Source organism: Eptatretus burgeri, chromosome 6 (assembly GCF_056783735.1).
Source record: "Eptatretus burgeri isolate ZD-2024b chromosome 6, Ebu_testis_v1, whole genome shotgun sequence".
In the NCBI taxonomy this organism is placed as follows: domain Eukaryota; kingdom Metazoa; phylum Chordata; class Myxini; order Myxiniformes; family Myxinidae; genus Eptatretus; species Eptatretus burgeri.
The window spans coordinates 4,112,715-4,129,464 of NC_140966.1; the positions used below are offsets into that span (position 1 = coordinate 4,112,715).

The following is a 16,750-nucleotide window of genomic DNA, read 5'->3' on the forward strand; positions in this document are numbered from 1 at the left end:
GTGAACAGTAGATTCCTCAACTATCCCAAACTTAACACCCTTTCAATCGCACGACAAGACATGCATACGGAATCTTACGAGACAATAAGAGTTTGCTATCAAACCCGGCAGCAAAGCCGTGCAGGAGTTCTGGGCAGTTCAACTCCCTTGTTCAGGAAATCACTGGGTGACCAGAAAGAGAAAGAAGTGAAAAATGCTGGTTGGCATGGCCTTACTCAGTTGACAGTTAAATCCCCTTTCAGGGCAAGCTCCATCAGGCCCCCCTAACAAACGGACGCCAACGTTGTCAGACGGAATGAAAACCCGTCATTCTTGTTACAAAAAAAGCGGCCGAAATTGAAACCAACACAGTAATTACGGTCGCAATAGCAGATATAATGGAAACCAACACGTTTATTCTACACACAAGAACGGTCGTGACGGAAACAAGAACGGACAATCCCGAAATAGATTGGTGGGGAACGGAAGCAAGATTGGTTATTTCCGTCGCGAAACGTCCGAGAGCGAAACAAAAGCGGTTCATTCTGGTTACTGTAGTGCGAACAAAATGGTGGATGCAGTAGAACGACCTGTTACGGTATGTAAATTTTTAGTGCTTGTGCCTCGAACATAAATGTAATATAGATAATATATAGTGGGTCGTACCTGATGTAGTTTTAATTTATTAAACCGAATTTTGTTGTGATGATAATGTTTGGTTTGCCTGTATTTCGAGCCCCCGAATGAAGGATCACTAGTTGTGTATGCCCAGTTCAACATAGGGGATCGTGTATGGGATCTTTTTACAGTTTTTACTTCATATTAACTTTTTTACTTTATTGGAATTTGCAATTTATTATTACTATCAAATTTTACCTCTTGCAAATATAAACGATCAATCGTCACTGATCGCTGCAGCACGGGGGCACGAATTTCACGAAATGTCAGCCACACATTAAGTCAAGAGGGCGCATTTATCGCTGCTTGTATAATATCCCGTACCACAAACGGGTTTTCATTAACAGACATGATATATTCAAGGCAGACTACGTTAAGGTTAACTTACCATAACTTCAAGAACTTTTCAAGCCGCCATGTTTTTCACGTTATGGTAACCGGAATGAATCTCTTTCACTTCGGTCTCCGCCGTTTCGCGACAGAAATAACCGATTTCGCTTCCATTCCCCACCGTTCTATTTCGGGATTGACCGTTCTTGTGTCCGTCACGACAGTTCTTGTGTGTAGAATAAACGTGTTGGTTTCCATTATATCTGCTATTGCGACCGTAATTACTGTGTTTTCAATTTCAGCCGCTTTTTCATCAATTTTAGCTGTTTTTGTAACAAGAATGACGGGTTTTCATTCCGTCTGACAACGTTGGCGTCCGTTTGTTAGGGGGGCCTGTCCATTACCAAAGAGGAAGTGAAACTCAAATCTGCATGGGTGATTGCTAAAGTGGAAGCACAACCTTCTCAAACAAATCCCAACCCTCTCTCACAGCCACTGCTTTCCTTCTCCCTCTGGCTGGTTTGTCACTCATTTGACTGAAAGAGTCTCCCACACCAGCATTAACCGTCTTGGCACGAGATGAACTTGTAATGCTACATAGTAACCGGTTTTCCCCACGCCCCCTGCGTGATTTAACTGTCTAAAAGACACCAGTTATTTACTGTCCTGCAGAGCTACAAGGCTTGTTGTGCGCTTTTGCGATGAAACATTCGAACAGAGAAAAAGAACATCAAAACACATTGTCAGGTTTGGTGGGGGAAGAAACAAACGAGAACGGCAGGGAGACGAACATCTATCTGCATGTTATAGCGAAGCTTATCTAACCTCACAATTAATTATGTTACGCTGATTCTAAATAAATACTGAAGAATAACTAAGGTTAAATTAAAAAGTTTTACTTAGGGTCATTCCCACAACAATAGTTTGGATTATTTGATGTCTCAAATGATTATGGTGCATTGTGAACTGCAGAAGTTCCTTCAGACACCTTGGAGAATGATGCATTGACTGCAGAAGCTGTGAAGGAGAATCATGATGGCCACACGACATGGGAAATGGTGAAAGTCAAAATGGAGGCATCAGAAGGCAAGGATGTTTCCACAGTTTGTGGACAAAGCAATTGTGTCTAACAAATTAGCCACTGTGGGCAGATGCTTGTGTTTCTCTGGGCTTGTCCTGTCCCCTACATCCCATCCATAACTAGAACGGCACCCGGTAGAGGACATACCTGCACCAGGCTGAGCTTTTAACGTTTTGTTTCCCACTGATATGATGGGCCAGATCTGCATCGGACCATTCGTTCTTGTCATGCACCAAAATGTAATCTGCTTGTTCGTCATCTACGCAACTCATCCACAAAGTTTTGAAATGTCATGCTATATTGTTACGAATTTGGAAGCCTCCTGCACACAGAAAGTCAGCAGTCCCCGTAGTTCAGTTATTTCGATAAGTATGTATTTATGGTTAGGTCCCGTCCCAATGTTTAAAGGGTGATTAAGTGTATGTGCGCTGCGAGTTATTTTCTTAGCTCTAGAATTTATATCCACAAAAATAACAACACTATGGACCATTCCCCGCACAATGGCGTGCCGAACACGCATGTGGGTGGAGTTCCCTCGGTCACCGAAGTTCTGACTCAACGCTTCGGCCAATTGGAAAGGTGCAAGTGCGTTTGCCGCCTTTCAGCCAATAGACGCAGAGCGAGCTCCAAGAGAAGCAAAGCCTCTTCGGGGGGCGGGGGATCGAGACGCCCCGACACGCCCCCTGACCAATCACGGAGTGACGGCCGATTTCCCCCGGCAGATGAGGCGTGAGGTGACGTGACGTGAGACACGTCCCCCCCCCTGACCCTGGGTCGGAGAAGAAATAGTTGGGACGGCGCGGTCATCTAGTGGCTGGTCTCATCTTGTCGCTGGCTCTGGTCTCAGCGCAGCGATCCCTCGCCTCGTCATTATTCGAGCTGGCTGATGTCCGTGGCTGAATCATTGGTCCCTCGGTGCCTGGTATATCGGCACGGGTTCGAGTTCCGCCACCAAACAAGATCGACGTTACTGCACGAGGCGGGCAGGTGCAAGACCAGGCTCTACCCTCAGCTCGTCCTCCTGAGCTGTAGGGTAAAAATAAAGGCCAACCAGCCACAGTGTGTGTGTGTGTGTGTGTGTGTGTGTGTGTGTGTGTGTGTGTGTGTGTGTGTGTGTGTGTGTGTGTGTGTGTGTGTGTGTGTGTGTGTGTGTGTGTGTGTCGCTAGTCTGATAAGTAGACCGCTGAAGTATCGCCCTTGTACATTGACTGCATATTTGGTTTTAACTCTGCTCTTTGTGTGCTCCCCTCCCCGATTATCTACTGTATAAATGGCAGTCCTTCTGTCTTGTTTGTCTGTCTGTCTGTCTCTGTTTGTAACCAATAAGCTCCTTCGACCAGTGAACCGATCTTGATGAAACTTTACACACATATAGACCTAACATTCAGCTCCAGGATGCGCTAAGTGGCTTTCCATAAAAATGAAAAAAATATATAAATATTATTATATTTAATAAAAAAATAAATTTTCCATTAAAAAAAAAAATGGCTTTCGAATAGTGCGTCGGTGTATTAATCATAACAAAAGGCTTCATGGTTAAAAACGCTCGGGTTTTTTTTAAAAACAAAATGTTCGTATTCGTTGACTTTTTAAACATACACATTCTCCTCCTGTTATTTGAATTCTCGAACTGCACGTGCACGGCAACAGCTAATTGCTGATAGATCTGCTCATGAGAGACAGAGAGACAGACAGACGTCTTACTGCTGATATAATATCTGCTCATGAACGAGCCAGGCAAGCAGAGTCGGCTGCAGAGAGAGAGCGTCGCCTAAATGCAAATAGAGCGTCCCATCGACGGGCAAGAGAAGCACAAAACTCGCGTTCCAGCATTCTCGGTCCGGGTTTTGGCAGGACATCAAGGACAGTTGCCACTGGTGCTCGAAACATTGAGTGGCTCAAGGTCGCCTTAAACTATGACCTCTCAGGATTACGGCAGCATAAAGCCTGCCTTCCATAAATCTGAGGAATAAAAGAAGCCTTCCTAATTTTCTCCATACAACTAATGCCTCAGTCTAACTAGCATGAGGAAAATAGGGCAAATTTCCCGGGTATTACCGGGTACTTCAGTAGTTGTTCATAAATAAATCCTCTTGTTAAATGTACCAGCTCGTTGCTGTTGTTTTTCATTGGTTTAGCACAGTGCGTATTGGGAATTAGGGAGGCCTTCATGCTGTAATTGTTCATTTGGACCGACGGATCTTGGTAATCCCCGCTCGGTTTACACCCGGATCGGGCTCTGTAAATGGCCCGTTCCGCCCGAGGTCCGTTGAGGGTGTGGTTTTCCCCCATAGTTAGACGACGTGGGTACTTAGGTATATTGAAATTAGGCAATTAACCCTACCCCACACCGTCAAAATATTGGCGTCTACGGTCCGCGAAGGGACCCCTGACCTTTGGAGTTATCCAAGGGTTACGACCTTCAATTCCGGGTACTCGGTGGAGACGACCCTACTGCTCCACCTAGCTGTCGCTCCTTGCCACCGACCCCCGGCCCACAACAATCATTTTTGGCCCTATCTCTCAATAGTGAGGAATCGCTTCAAAAAAATTAGTGTCCAGATCTTCACCAAAATCTAATCAATTTGTCCATGCCACACACCAAATCTGTCCACCAAGTTTCATCTGAATCTGTCCACAACTTTTTGAAATATCCTGCTAACAAACAGATAGCCAGACAGACAAACAAATAGGTGTGAATACGTAACCTCCAATCCACCTTCGGTGGTGGAGGTAACTCCAAAAAGGGAAGATTTCAATAATTCAAGCCATTTTGGGTAAAGGAGCCAGGGGAGAAGATGTTCTACCAGGTACAAAAGTCTGATAGCGTGAACTTGTGCCCACACAACAGTATGGGCTCATTAAATAATTTGTTTCTTTTTCAAGGAAATTGATGGAGGCAAGCTGTTATTTCCCAAAGTCGCAAGTGCCCTTCCACACTTTTCAATAATAGATTTCATCTTGAGATTTGAATGCTCCCTTTTTGTAATACAAACTTGAGGCTCATGGAAGAGCTAGAACACAGTGGAAAGTGAGGAAATGTATTGTTACGGCTGTGGAAATTTGCAAACCACCATTCAGGGCCCGTAGGTGAGATATTTCGAAGTACATGTGTAGTTAGCCCCAAACCCGTTGTATAGAGGGAATTTATGTGATTCATCCGGGCTGCGATCCTTTGAGTTAGGCGTTTTTCTGTTCCATCTTTATTTTGAACCAACCACGTCTCAACTGCCATCACACAACAACCACCTTAACTACCACGCCAGCCATCGTCACCAACTACAACCACGCTCCAACCCTCAGACAACAACGCCAACAGCCATGACCTTTACCTTCACAACTCAATCCCGCAAACATTGCATCACCGTCATTCCCAAATGGCATCATAACCATCAAACCACCACCGAAAACCCTCCACCACCCTCACCTCTCTCCTTCTCCGGCCATTCCCGCACCACCTGTGAACACTGAGCGTCGGGCTGTCTTGGGCCCGTTCAGTGATACGCACTGAGCCGCGAGCGCAAATAGCGGCCTTTCCGAGGAAAAATTCGGATCACAAACGCTACACGCCCACTTCCCCTCCGTCCAATTAGCAAGCGCGGAGCGGCTTGGCCCCGCCTCCAGGCGCGTCTGTGTGAAATTGATATATGCAAATTCTAGGATCAGGGGAGGTTCACGCCCACTTTTCCTCCGTCCAATTGGTGAGCGTGGCTCCGCCCCCGAGGTCATCCTGATCCAGATATTTGCATATTGTTTTCTGCTGCCGGCCTATAAAACGGCGAGCGCAAGGCGAATCAGGGCAGAGTGAGTCGAGTCGGGTGGCGAAGTGATCGGTGTGGCAGGAACAGTTGAGTCGGGTGGAGAGGGAGTCGAGTCACCGGTGTGGCAGTGAGTCGGGTGGAGAGCGAGTCAGTTTTTGGTTGAAAAAGAGTGAGTCGAGTCATCGGTGTGGCAGAGAGTCAAGTCGGGTGGCGAAGTCATCGGTCTGTCATAGAGTTGGGTTCTGGAGTCGGCTGAGAAGAGTTGCGGGAAGAGGCAAGGAGCTCGGGTCCGAGGCGAGAAGGTGAGCGACGAGGTCGCGGTGTAGGATCGCTCGTCGCGGTACCTAAGCCAGCCAGCCATTCTCCCTCCCCCAGGGCATCAACAATTCCCCCTTTCCCCCACGCTGAGATAGTGCAACAAGGGGGCCCCGTTCCCACCCCACTCCAAACGTCGTGCCAACGAAACCCGCCAAGGAGCACGGAGTCGGGGCACAGCCACGCGGCCACATCTGCGGCTCATCCGCCAACGCGTCACGAGGACGCGGGTATGACCCCCCCCCGCCCCCCGCTCTCACGGGCCTGGCCGCTCCTTCAGGTCACGCGCGCATATTGGCCTACAGGCCCGTCTGCCCCCTTGTCTATGAGGGTGGCTTCTTTCCTTTGCTTTTGAGTAAATGTGTGTTGGCGCCGTCTGTAAAGTAGAACTGTATAAGTGTTGCCGTGTGTGCACGTAGTCGGTAGTAACTGAGTCGTCGTTGCTTTTGTTTTGTTTGCTATATGTGCATTTTGACTGTTTGGCTGTATATGTGTGCTTTCCGTGTGCCGGGAAATAAATGTGCTTTGTGTGAACCGTTTTCCCGTTTCGCTTTGTCTTTTCTTTATTGACCCTCCATCCTGCTTCACGTAACGGGTTCGTAGTGGGCTTAAGACACCCGGTAATTAATCGGAACCGTCGAGGCTGACGATAACACCGCTCGGTTATCACTGTAGCATGGAACGGACCGCTTAAGAGGTTCGTGTCCGGAGTCGGCCTGTGGCGTGGTACGATCGCCCGGTCGACCATCCACGCAGGTACTTAGGTAGATCGAATTTCGCGAGCAACCCTATCCTGCGCGGGTGGGCAATTGGCACGGTCGTGGTGGGGTTAAACCCCCACCCGTGACAAGCTCCCAGCGTTGTTCCGAGAGGGTCACACAGATGCCAACCCTCCCGATTTCATCGGGAGGCTTCCGAAAATTCACCCAAACTCCCGCCCTTACGATCACTATCCTTATCCTCCCGAAATTTTGATATTTTTGCACTGTTCACTAATCACTTCGAAGTTACCGAAGTAATCGACTTCGAAGTTACCGATGCTTCAAGCCCTCGATGTTGATTACGAAATGGCAGAAAAGAAGCTTACGAAGACCAAGAAATGGTCTCAGAAGTACAAGACCGAATACAGTCTCCAATACCCGTGTATTCAAAAGTCTGAAAGAGGAATTCATCATGCGTATTGTACAGTATGCAGCGTTGATATTTCAGTTGAGCACGGAGGTCGCGATGATATTCGGAAGCACGTTGGAAGCAAACGGCACACAGACATTGCAAAGGAGAGATCTTCGAGCACGAGTACCGGTACACTTCTGAATTATTTCACCAAACAAGGGACAAGCGAGGAAGAGGATGTTACCCGAGCGGAACTTCTCTTTAGTGGATTTATTGTGGAACATAACTTGCCCATATCAGTCTCAGATCATGCTGGACCTCTATTTCAAAAGATGTTTCCAGATTCAAAAGTTGCTTCAAAGTATGGATGTGCAAGAACAAAAACTTCAGCAATAATTGGTGAGTTGTCAAATGTTACTGCTTCATCTATTGCCGATATTGCTAGACTAGCTCCATTGAGCCTAGCTACAGACGGTAGCAATGACAGTGGTGAGGCCCAGCTATATCCTGTCCTGATTTCGTACAATGACAACAGTGCTGGGATTGTGAAGCAAGGTTTGCTAAGTTTGCCTGCGTGCAAACAAGATTCCACTGGAGAAAACATTTTCAAACTGCTTGATCATGAGTTCAGTGACAGGAAAATTCCGTGGGGAAATTGTGTTTCCTTTTGTGCTGATAATGCCTCTGTCATGGTGGGCAAGCACAAAGGAGTCGCTGCTTATATCCACAAACAAAATCCAGAGTGCTACATCATGGGATGCCCTTGCCATATGATGCACAATACGGCCAAGAAGGCGGCTCAGGCCTTACCCATTGAATTAGATGACTTTCTCATCGATATTTACTACTACTTGGACAAAAGTAGTAAACGCGTCAAAGGAGTGAAAGCACTGCAAGAACTCTGTGATGCCCCGACACACAAGATTCTGAAGCATGTCGCAACAAGGTGGCTGTCCCTTGGTCAGTGCCTAGACAGGCTGATTGAACAGTGGGAGCCACTTCGCCTCTTCTTCAAAGAAGAAGTACGAAGAAAAATGCAACCAACTGTAGCCAAGACTCTAACAACGAGCAAGAAGGACGGCACTGTATCTACTGCCAGTACTGGCACTGCAGGATCAAGCACTAGTGGAGCAGCATTCACCACTACCACTGCAGTATCTGCTGCGAAGAAGACAGCAGGGACAGCACCAAAACCAATGCTGAGAGCAGGTAGCATCACCGGCCCTTCATCACGTTCATCTACAAAGCAGATCCCTTCAAGTTTTGCAAGCAGATCGAGAAAGACTGTGATAGTCCCATCTACAGGCAAAGAAGGACCCAAGTTAAGTTCTGCTTTTGCCAAATCACTTGATAGAAGCTCAGCAAAACCTTCGAATCAGAGGTCTTCTTCCTTGGCTGCACCTACCTCAAGCTCTCTCCTCAAACGTAAAATTGGATCTGGTACTACGAGTCTGACCTCTTCTGCTGGCAGTAAACGCAAGTGTGATCGCCCTGCGGCTAAGTGTACTACGAGTTCTACAACTAAAAGCGCATCTTCCTCAAACACTGTGCAGGAATCTAGAGAAAAACGTGTCAACAGGATGTTCTTGTCTCCACAAACAAAACTCTATCGTTTCTTCCTTCGATATGCTAACAAGCTTTTTGAGAAGGGGAATCTTCTGCTCCAAAGAGACGAACCCTGTATTCATCTCCTGCACGGAGAATTGAATAGTCTTCTGAAAGATATCTTCGTACGGTTTTTGAAACCATCGGTGTCATCGGTTGCTCTGGTAAATGTACCCTTCTCTGACAGAAATCATCAGAAGAATGATGAGGACCTCATGATTGGGAACGATGCCAAACTGTATATAAGGGAACAAAGGAGTCTCAAGAAATCCACCTTCACTCTGAGTGAGTCAGACATCCAAGGTTTCTTCAGTGCAGTTCGCTCATATTATGTGAAAGCCTGCAATTACATCTTCAAAACCTGGCCGCTAGATGATGAATTAGCCAAGCATGCTCAGGTGCTGGATGTTAAGCTACACCAAGAAGTGGGGTTTGACTGTGTGGAGTTTTTCATCAAGAAATTCCCCTGTCTGTTCAGTGGCGGTGATAGTGACATAGACATTCTTGAGAGTGAATTCGCTCACTACCAGGCAGACGCCTCCATAGCTACAATTGCTACTGAGACAGTGAGAGTGGATGAGCAGTGGCATCGGATTTCACAGCTCACAGATCCCTGCACTGGTGCCAAGAAGTATCCTAATTTGAGCAAAGTGATGAAGGGAATCTTGGTCATTCCTCATTCGAACGCATCATGTGAGCGGGCACTCAGTCTTGTACGGAAGAATCAAACTGAATTTCGTCCCAATTTGAGTGTCAAAACCCTGGAAGCTCTCTTAATTGAAAAACTAGCTCATAGCACCCCTTGCTACCAGAGAGAATACAGCAAAGACATAATCAGAAGGGCTAAAAGAGCCACACAGCTGTCACTCAGCAAAGCTGCCATGGAAAAAGCAAGCAGCAGTAGTACCAGCCAGTAAGGTAAGAAAAATATTGCTTCTTTTGTGCTTTTTGTTAATCTTTGATTGTCCCCTAACTTACTAATATTAACATACATGTAACATTAAAAAGTGCACAATTTTCCCCTTTTTTTGTTCAAAAAGTGGGAATTCTTAACATGTTAAATGCTCCAAAATAGGGCTCAGAGGGCACTAGAGAGCGTCTGGAACCCCAGAGCTTCCAGGGCCCTAAGGCGGGCCCTGGACTCCGCCGCAAGGGTCGAGCGCTCCGCGCTCGAGATGTGCGCTTCGCGCACATTATTTGGTGTCGGTTGCAAATCCTCCCTAATTCTGATTTCCAAAAGTTGGCATCTCTGGGGTCACGACTGAATTGCCCGTCCGGTGGGCAACGCGGTGGCGATTCGAGTGATGTGGCCGGCGGGCGCGAATTCGCAACAGTATGAACAGGACAGAGGGACATTTGGAGGGTGATTGGATGAGGGGAAGAATGAGAGTAAGGAGAGGCAAGGAAGACTTGGTGAACAAGCTGGAAACAAGCTCAAGTGTAAGTAAATTCATTTTTAAATGGGGAAAAATAAAGTTCAGGAAGTGAAATTTTCTTTGCACTTGCTAAATTTGGAGAAGTGGGAAAAGTGGGGGGGGGGGAGGGGGGGAAAGTGAACAATCTTGTCCTGACGATTGTTCAGCTGTTCTTCCATATCAGTGTCCTTAACAATTAAGAGGTTATATTTGGATATAATCACTCCAGAAAAGCTTTCCAGTTTTGGGAGGGAAGAGAAAATGGGAGCTGTATTTTTATTTATTATTTATTTATTTTAACTTTTGTTTTTTAACAGGAGCAAGGTAGAACTGACTGACAAACATCAAGGGAATGCATGAGCAAGGAAAGAAGGGGAAGGAGGGGAGGAAACTGAAACGAGCAAGTAACATGGTCGAGTTAGGAAAGGTTAATGGGAGAAATAAAGATTTTGAAGCAAAAAAAAAAGTTTTGTTTAATTTTATGTATTTCTATTTTGTTCAAAACACCCTGTGGTTTGTGCAAAGTAACTGAATGCAAACTGCCAGCTCTGAGGTTTTCTTGGCCACTGCAGAGTAATAAATAAATAACACCAGTGGTTTTCGAAAAACATTTAACAAATACCATTTTCGGTATTTTAACATTTAACAAATGTTGGCCCATAGTGCATACGTTTTGCATGTGTGTAAAAATTTGTTTTTTTTTCATTTTCCACCTGGTACATCTGCTTTTTCTCCATTCCCACCCCTTTTCTTTCCTATCTTACTTTTGCCAAACAAACAATAATTATCGTTTTCTCACCACGCCGACCCCCCCCCTTTTCCCCCAAGGATTTTTTGTAGTTTTCCTAGATTGCCATCGAGAGTCCGACAGGATGGTGCAGAGGAAGCACACTTACCTTTGATCTCTTTACTCTGGGTTTGATTCCCAATCTGATGAAAAACTGTCATATTGGTGCTTTGCAGGCAGGACGTTGCAATAAAAAGTGTATCCTCCCTCCAATGAACATTATGCCGGTCGTCCCGTTTATTCACGGTTTGTGGACGTTAAAGATCCCACAGTATCCTTCGTGAACAGTTGGTGAGTTATAGTTGGCAACCTAACCAAATTCCTCCCCATATCGGCTCTCATTGAACACTTAAACCTGAGGCCAAGCCAATGGTTTTTAAAAGACTTGAGCCAAAAACTTAGCCTGGCTGACCACACAAGAAGGTGGGAATTGACGTTTGGTTTATCGTCCGGATCCAGATCCGGGCAATCGGTGGGATACACAACGTAAACTGTTCAGCCTGGCAGAGGTATACGCTTTAACGAGTGCCATTCAAGTTTTTCTATTGTATTGGTAATTAAAAAAGTTGAATCATATTGAGAAATATATATATATATATATATATGCATACCATTTAAATCCACTAAAGAAGACCCCTGGCTATCTTACACAAAACATTTTGTTGGAGTCCAGTGCGTTTTAAGAAAGCCATCATGGAGCTAACTTGTGATTGAATGTTTGCTGCTGCTAATTCACAAAAAGGTCCACCAGTTCACCAGTCTACTGTTTTACTGTGAACAACATCATATTGTCAAACATTTTTTGTCTGCGAGTTTAGATCTGTGAATACTGTGACTGTTTGTTTTGCCTTCTCAGAATGCAGTGATGTGACCAGTGGTGCTATACACAGGTCATCAAACACCAATGAAGATGATCCATCAAATGTTGACTTATGGGTCACAGCGAATGGCAAATGTGAGTCGTTGGTTGTTTTTTTGTGGGGGGGTTTTCCCCACATTTAATCGATACCTTGAATGCATTCCTGAAATGATACATACCTTGGCTGAATTGGACTGCAGTATTGTTATTTCTGCCTATCCTGACTGTTCATGGGAGTAAATTGCTGTGCTTGCATATGATTTAAAGAAAATATCAGATTCTGTTAGTCCTACAGCATTACCAGCGAGACTTGTGATCATGTGGCTTGCTTGAGCAGCAAACAGAGCCTTCAGGTTTTGTTCACAAAGCAAATTGTGATGAAAAGCAAAATTATTTCTCAATAAGCCATAAAAATCCACACTAGATATATACACACACACACACACACGACAGCCAAACAAGCAAAATAATTTGAATGCAGACTATCTCAAAGTCATTCCTTCTTGAAGGAAAAATAAAATTAGTAGCCTTGTACAATTTTAATCAGCATGACCAACAACAGTGACATTTTATCCAAAAAAAGGATGCAAAAACTGATACCCTCAATTACAGACATATCAGATTACTTCCAATCATGAGCAAGGTCATGGAATCCATCATCACAGGTAACATGAAATCCTTAATTCTTTTTTCCAACAACCTCATCTCAGATCACCAATTTGGTTTCAGATTAGGTCACTCTACCTTGCACACGCTGCTTCTACTCACCCAACAATGGATGGAGGCCCTCAATGTCAGACATGAGATCAAAGCCATCTCTGGACATATCTCGTGCGTTTGATACAGTCTGGCATCCTGCCTTGCTCTCCAAACTGTCCACCTGAGGTATCCAAGGCGAACTCCACACATGGCTTCACTGACTTTCTCTACTCTTGTAGCCAACGTGCAGCACTCAACAAAATAATTTCATCTCCTCTCCCTGTCAAGGCTGGAGTGCCTCAAGGCAGTGTTCTGGGCCCAATCCTATTCCCGATCTTCATCATTGATCTCTGACTCTGAGAAATCCTTTTTTTTATCTATTTGCTGATGATTCCACACTACTGTGCTGTGACATCCCTCATCCGTCAGACAGGTAGCCTGCACCCTCTTCCCTCTCTCTCTTCAGACCTTGAAAAGAAAATCACAAGCTGGTCAAACACTTGGAATACATCTTTCAATCCTGGCAAATCTCACACTCACCATTTCTCTCCGGAAGGACAGTCTGGCAACCTCTCCATCTCTCCCCCCCCCACCCTCCTCCTTCCCCACTCCCCCAATCTACTTTCTTAATAATCCTCTTGAGGTTCAGTCATTCAAACTCCTGGGTCTCACTATTAGCCATGATCTTTCTTGGGCAAACCACATTTCAACATTTGCCTCCAAAGCCAGCCGCCAACTGGGCATCCTCCGTCGTACAAAGTCCTTCCTTAGCACTCCTGAACTCCTGTCCCCCTACAAGGCCTTCATCTGCAGTTTGAAGAAGTACTGCTCTCCTTTCTGGGCTCGCTCCCTTGCCTCACACCTTGCTCAGCATGATGGTCTGGAAACAAAGGCCTTCAAGATTATTGGAATCTCTCACGCTGAAGTTGAGTCTATGGGCTTATCACTTTGCCATCGCAGACAGGTCTGTGGTCTCTCTGCCTTCTACCGCCTCCTTTCTGGTTTTGCACCCTCTGCTCTTTCCATTCTTTGTTGTTGTCCCCCCTCCTCCCACCCTCAGGTTTCTGCAAGGTTCACATGGTCCCCCATCAACCCTCTTCAGGTAAAACTACCTAAATCCAGGATCATTACTCACCACAACTCATTTGTTCCTCTTTTCTCCTGCCTGTGGAATCAACTTCCACATCCTCTTTAATCTCAGTCTTCCCTCCAGGTCTTCAAGACAGTCATTCACCACTATCTCAGATCGTTCCCAAACCAAAACCATGATCGTTTTCCTTGAATCCCATCAAATTTTCCAGTTTTTCCTTCTCCATGCATGCATGTTTTGTGACATATTTTTGTCTGTTTCATCCTGATCCGTTCAGTGAGCTCGCTCTTCCACGAGCCTCGCCGATGTATATTTAAAGAAAAAAAAATATTCGGAAAGGTCTTGAAAAGTATAATGAGGACAGGCTGCACTCTCGGTGATTAATCTTATTTTTGTTGACGTTATACGTGCATATATTTATTTATATGTGCATTCTATTTTCTTCCCAAACCCAAGCTGCTTCAGATATCTACAAGCAGGAAGATGCAACCTTCAGCCATGGTGTTAAAACGGAGCAACGCACATGGACGTCAGCACAATGCCAGCCTTATTCTAACCTCACGACAGAGTCACCCTCAAATGTCTGGCATTCTGTCCCCATTACGGCCAGAGGGAACCCGACAGCTGCCACACGAGACGATGCTAATTCTGTTGGGCAGATTAAGAATTCTCAAGCAAACTTGCAGTCTGCAGCTGCATTGTACCCAGAATCTTTTGCCGGTGCATCGGCACAAACGACTCCGCTGCTTGGTCGGCCTACGCGGGGTCCGGCTGAGTGTCGGCTCTGTGGAAAGACCTTTCGGAAAAAAGGAGACTTGACACGTCACATCCGCATTCATACAGGCGAGAGGCCGTTCAAATGTGCAGAGTGTGGGAAGGCATTCACACAACCCGGGCCACTCATCTCGCATCGGCGAACACATACGGGTGAACGGCCATACGTGTGCCGTGCATGTGGACGTGCATTTGCACAGTCTTCCAGCCTTGCCAAGCATGAGAAGATCCACATGCCTCAGGACATTCCCCAATATTCAGTTAATTTTTAAAGATGTCTCCCCCTCATTTTTTTTCTTTCTTCCTCTCCTCTTCTGCCATTATTGCTTTAACTCCTGCTCTTTTTGTCGATAGCCCATTTATGTTGTCGATCATGTAGTAATTTAAGTTAAAAAATGGTGAAAGATTATCTTCAGATGATGCAAGGAGTTTTAAAGTTGGACAGTGATAAATATATATATATTTTTGTATACATTGTCGAGGCTCATGGAAGAGCAAGCACACAGAACGGATCAGAACAGAGCAGAAAAAAAAACAGAGGACACAAAACACGCATACATGGGGAAGGAAACTCCAAGGAGGAAAACTGGAAAATTCGGAGGGATTTGGGTGAAGTTAAAGAGGGTAGAAAAGATCATAGTTTTGGATTTGGGGACGATCTGAGATGGTGGTGAACAGCTGTCTTGAAGACCTGGAGGGAAGAATGAGATTGAAGTTGATTCCACAGGCAGGTGAAAAGTTAAGCAAATGAGTGGAGATGAGCAGTGATCCTGTATTTGGGTAGTTTTACCAGAAGAGGGTTGATGTTGGACCGTGTGGGCCGTGCATAAGATGATTGATGGTGGACTGCTTTAATCATGGTTGTCCTTTAAAAGACAACATCTTTTGTTTTTTCAGGTGGATAATTTTTGAGCACATTTATGATGAAATGCTTCACTATTTTTTACCATTGATGGCAGAATTACTTGCACCACTTAAATTAATAAAATTTAGTTCTGTGAAGTGATCAATACATTTTTTAATGATGAGGAAATTTAAGTATTGTTAAAGGTCTCAGGGATTGTCATAAAGAATGACCAGCTTAAGCTGCTTTCATATTCGCAAAAAGAAAAAGTGCCATCATCACAAGTGAACCCTCCTTAGCAGAAGATGAGAGTGCATCATGTTTTACAAGTATAGAGTCTCAACAGACTTTGTAAATCCTTTCAAATCCCAGCTTCCTCATGAGATCAGAAAATGTGAATTCACATCACTCCTGCTGCAGCGTTGATTATTGTTTGTGCTTTTTGTTTATTCTCGTTCACAATGTAGTAAGTGTGTACGAGTGTTAAAATTCCGAGTTTTGTGATGTTCAACAACAGACGAGGGATGAGAATGCAGTTCAGTAACAACTACTTGCTGTACAAAGTGCCCAGTGCATAGAAAACTACAGAATACATAAAACATGTTTAAGAACAAGACGAGTAAAAAGATACAGGAATGGCAGTTGTACAGTGGGGCACAACTATCAAGGGAAAGCACAAACAGGAAAAAGGGAGGAGGGGGAAAAATGGTCATGTGCAAGTAAGAGGTTTGGGTTAATAGAGTAGAAAATATGGGTAAGGATTGGGGATGACAGGAGAAGAGTTATGTTTATGGAAGGTCATGGCGAGGGAATGGGAATGACAGGAAAAAGGTTAGGGTTCCCTTCTGGAGGGCAGTTCTGCAAATGGGAGAAAAGATAAAAACAGAGGGGAGGTGGGCAGTAAGCCTAGATCTTGGGAATTGAACCAGGCGAGTGGACTGGAAGAACACATGCATCCCAGAAGAGCTAGGAAGGGTCAGAAGGATCGAGACAGCAGATGTAGCTGGACGAAGGGAGAAGCGGTACGAAAGAGAAACCATCGACCTTTCTACAATGTGAGAGCAGCAGGCCTTGTGCTTTGGCTTTATAGCCAAAGATGCCAAGCCTAAAAATTAAACGAAAAGGAAGGTGAAAGGAGATATGAAGCAAAACCCACAGGGAAAAATGAATTGTAACTAAGCAGTAGTTGAAAACGACGGACGAACGCAAAACAATAATGGGATTTTGCTTATGTTCACAGCTCACTAAGTTCTAAAAGCCCTCTTCTCTTGTCTGGAGAGACTACTTATAAATACAACACGGTTCTATATTCATGTGGAGCCAGGAACTGCTCGTTACCGCGAGATTCTTTCATTTCTGGAAACGGCCAGAAAAACCCTGAACACTCATGATCCTTCCACAGGCTATAATCTCAAACTTC

General features: G+C 45.1%; 1 protein-coding gene across 6 annotated transcripts in view; it reads left to right on the plus strand.

Annotated features, from left to right (window-relative positions):
* Window positions 1-15,488, plus strand: part of LOC147024141 (uncharacterized) — a 39,076-nt gene extending 23,588 nt beyond the window's left edge. For 3 of the 6 annotated variants that reach the window (XM_085883754.1, XM_085883756.1, XM_085883755.1), the window contains exons 4-6: window positions 1,960-2,073; window positions 11,921-12,019; window positions 14,169-15,488. In XM_085883754.1, the coding sequence (XP_085739880.1) occupies window positions 1,960-2,073; window positions 11,921-12,019; window positions 14,169-14,758 (803 nt within the window). In that variant the 3' untranslated portion in view covers window positions 14,759-15,488. The remainder of the gene's footprint in view (window positions 1-1,959; window positions 2,074-11,920; window positions 12,020-14,168) is intronic. The other 3 variants (XM_085883751.1, XM_085883752.1, XM_085883753.1) reach the window with 3 other exon arrangements.
* The last annotated feature ends 1,262 nt before the right edge of the window (window positions 15,489-16,750 follow it).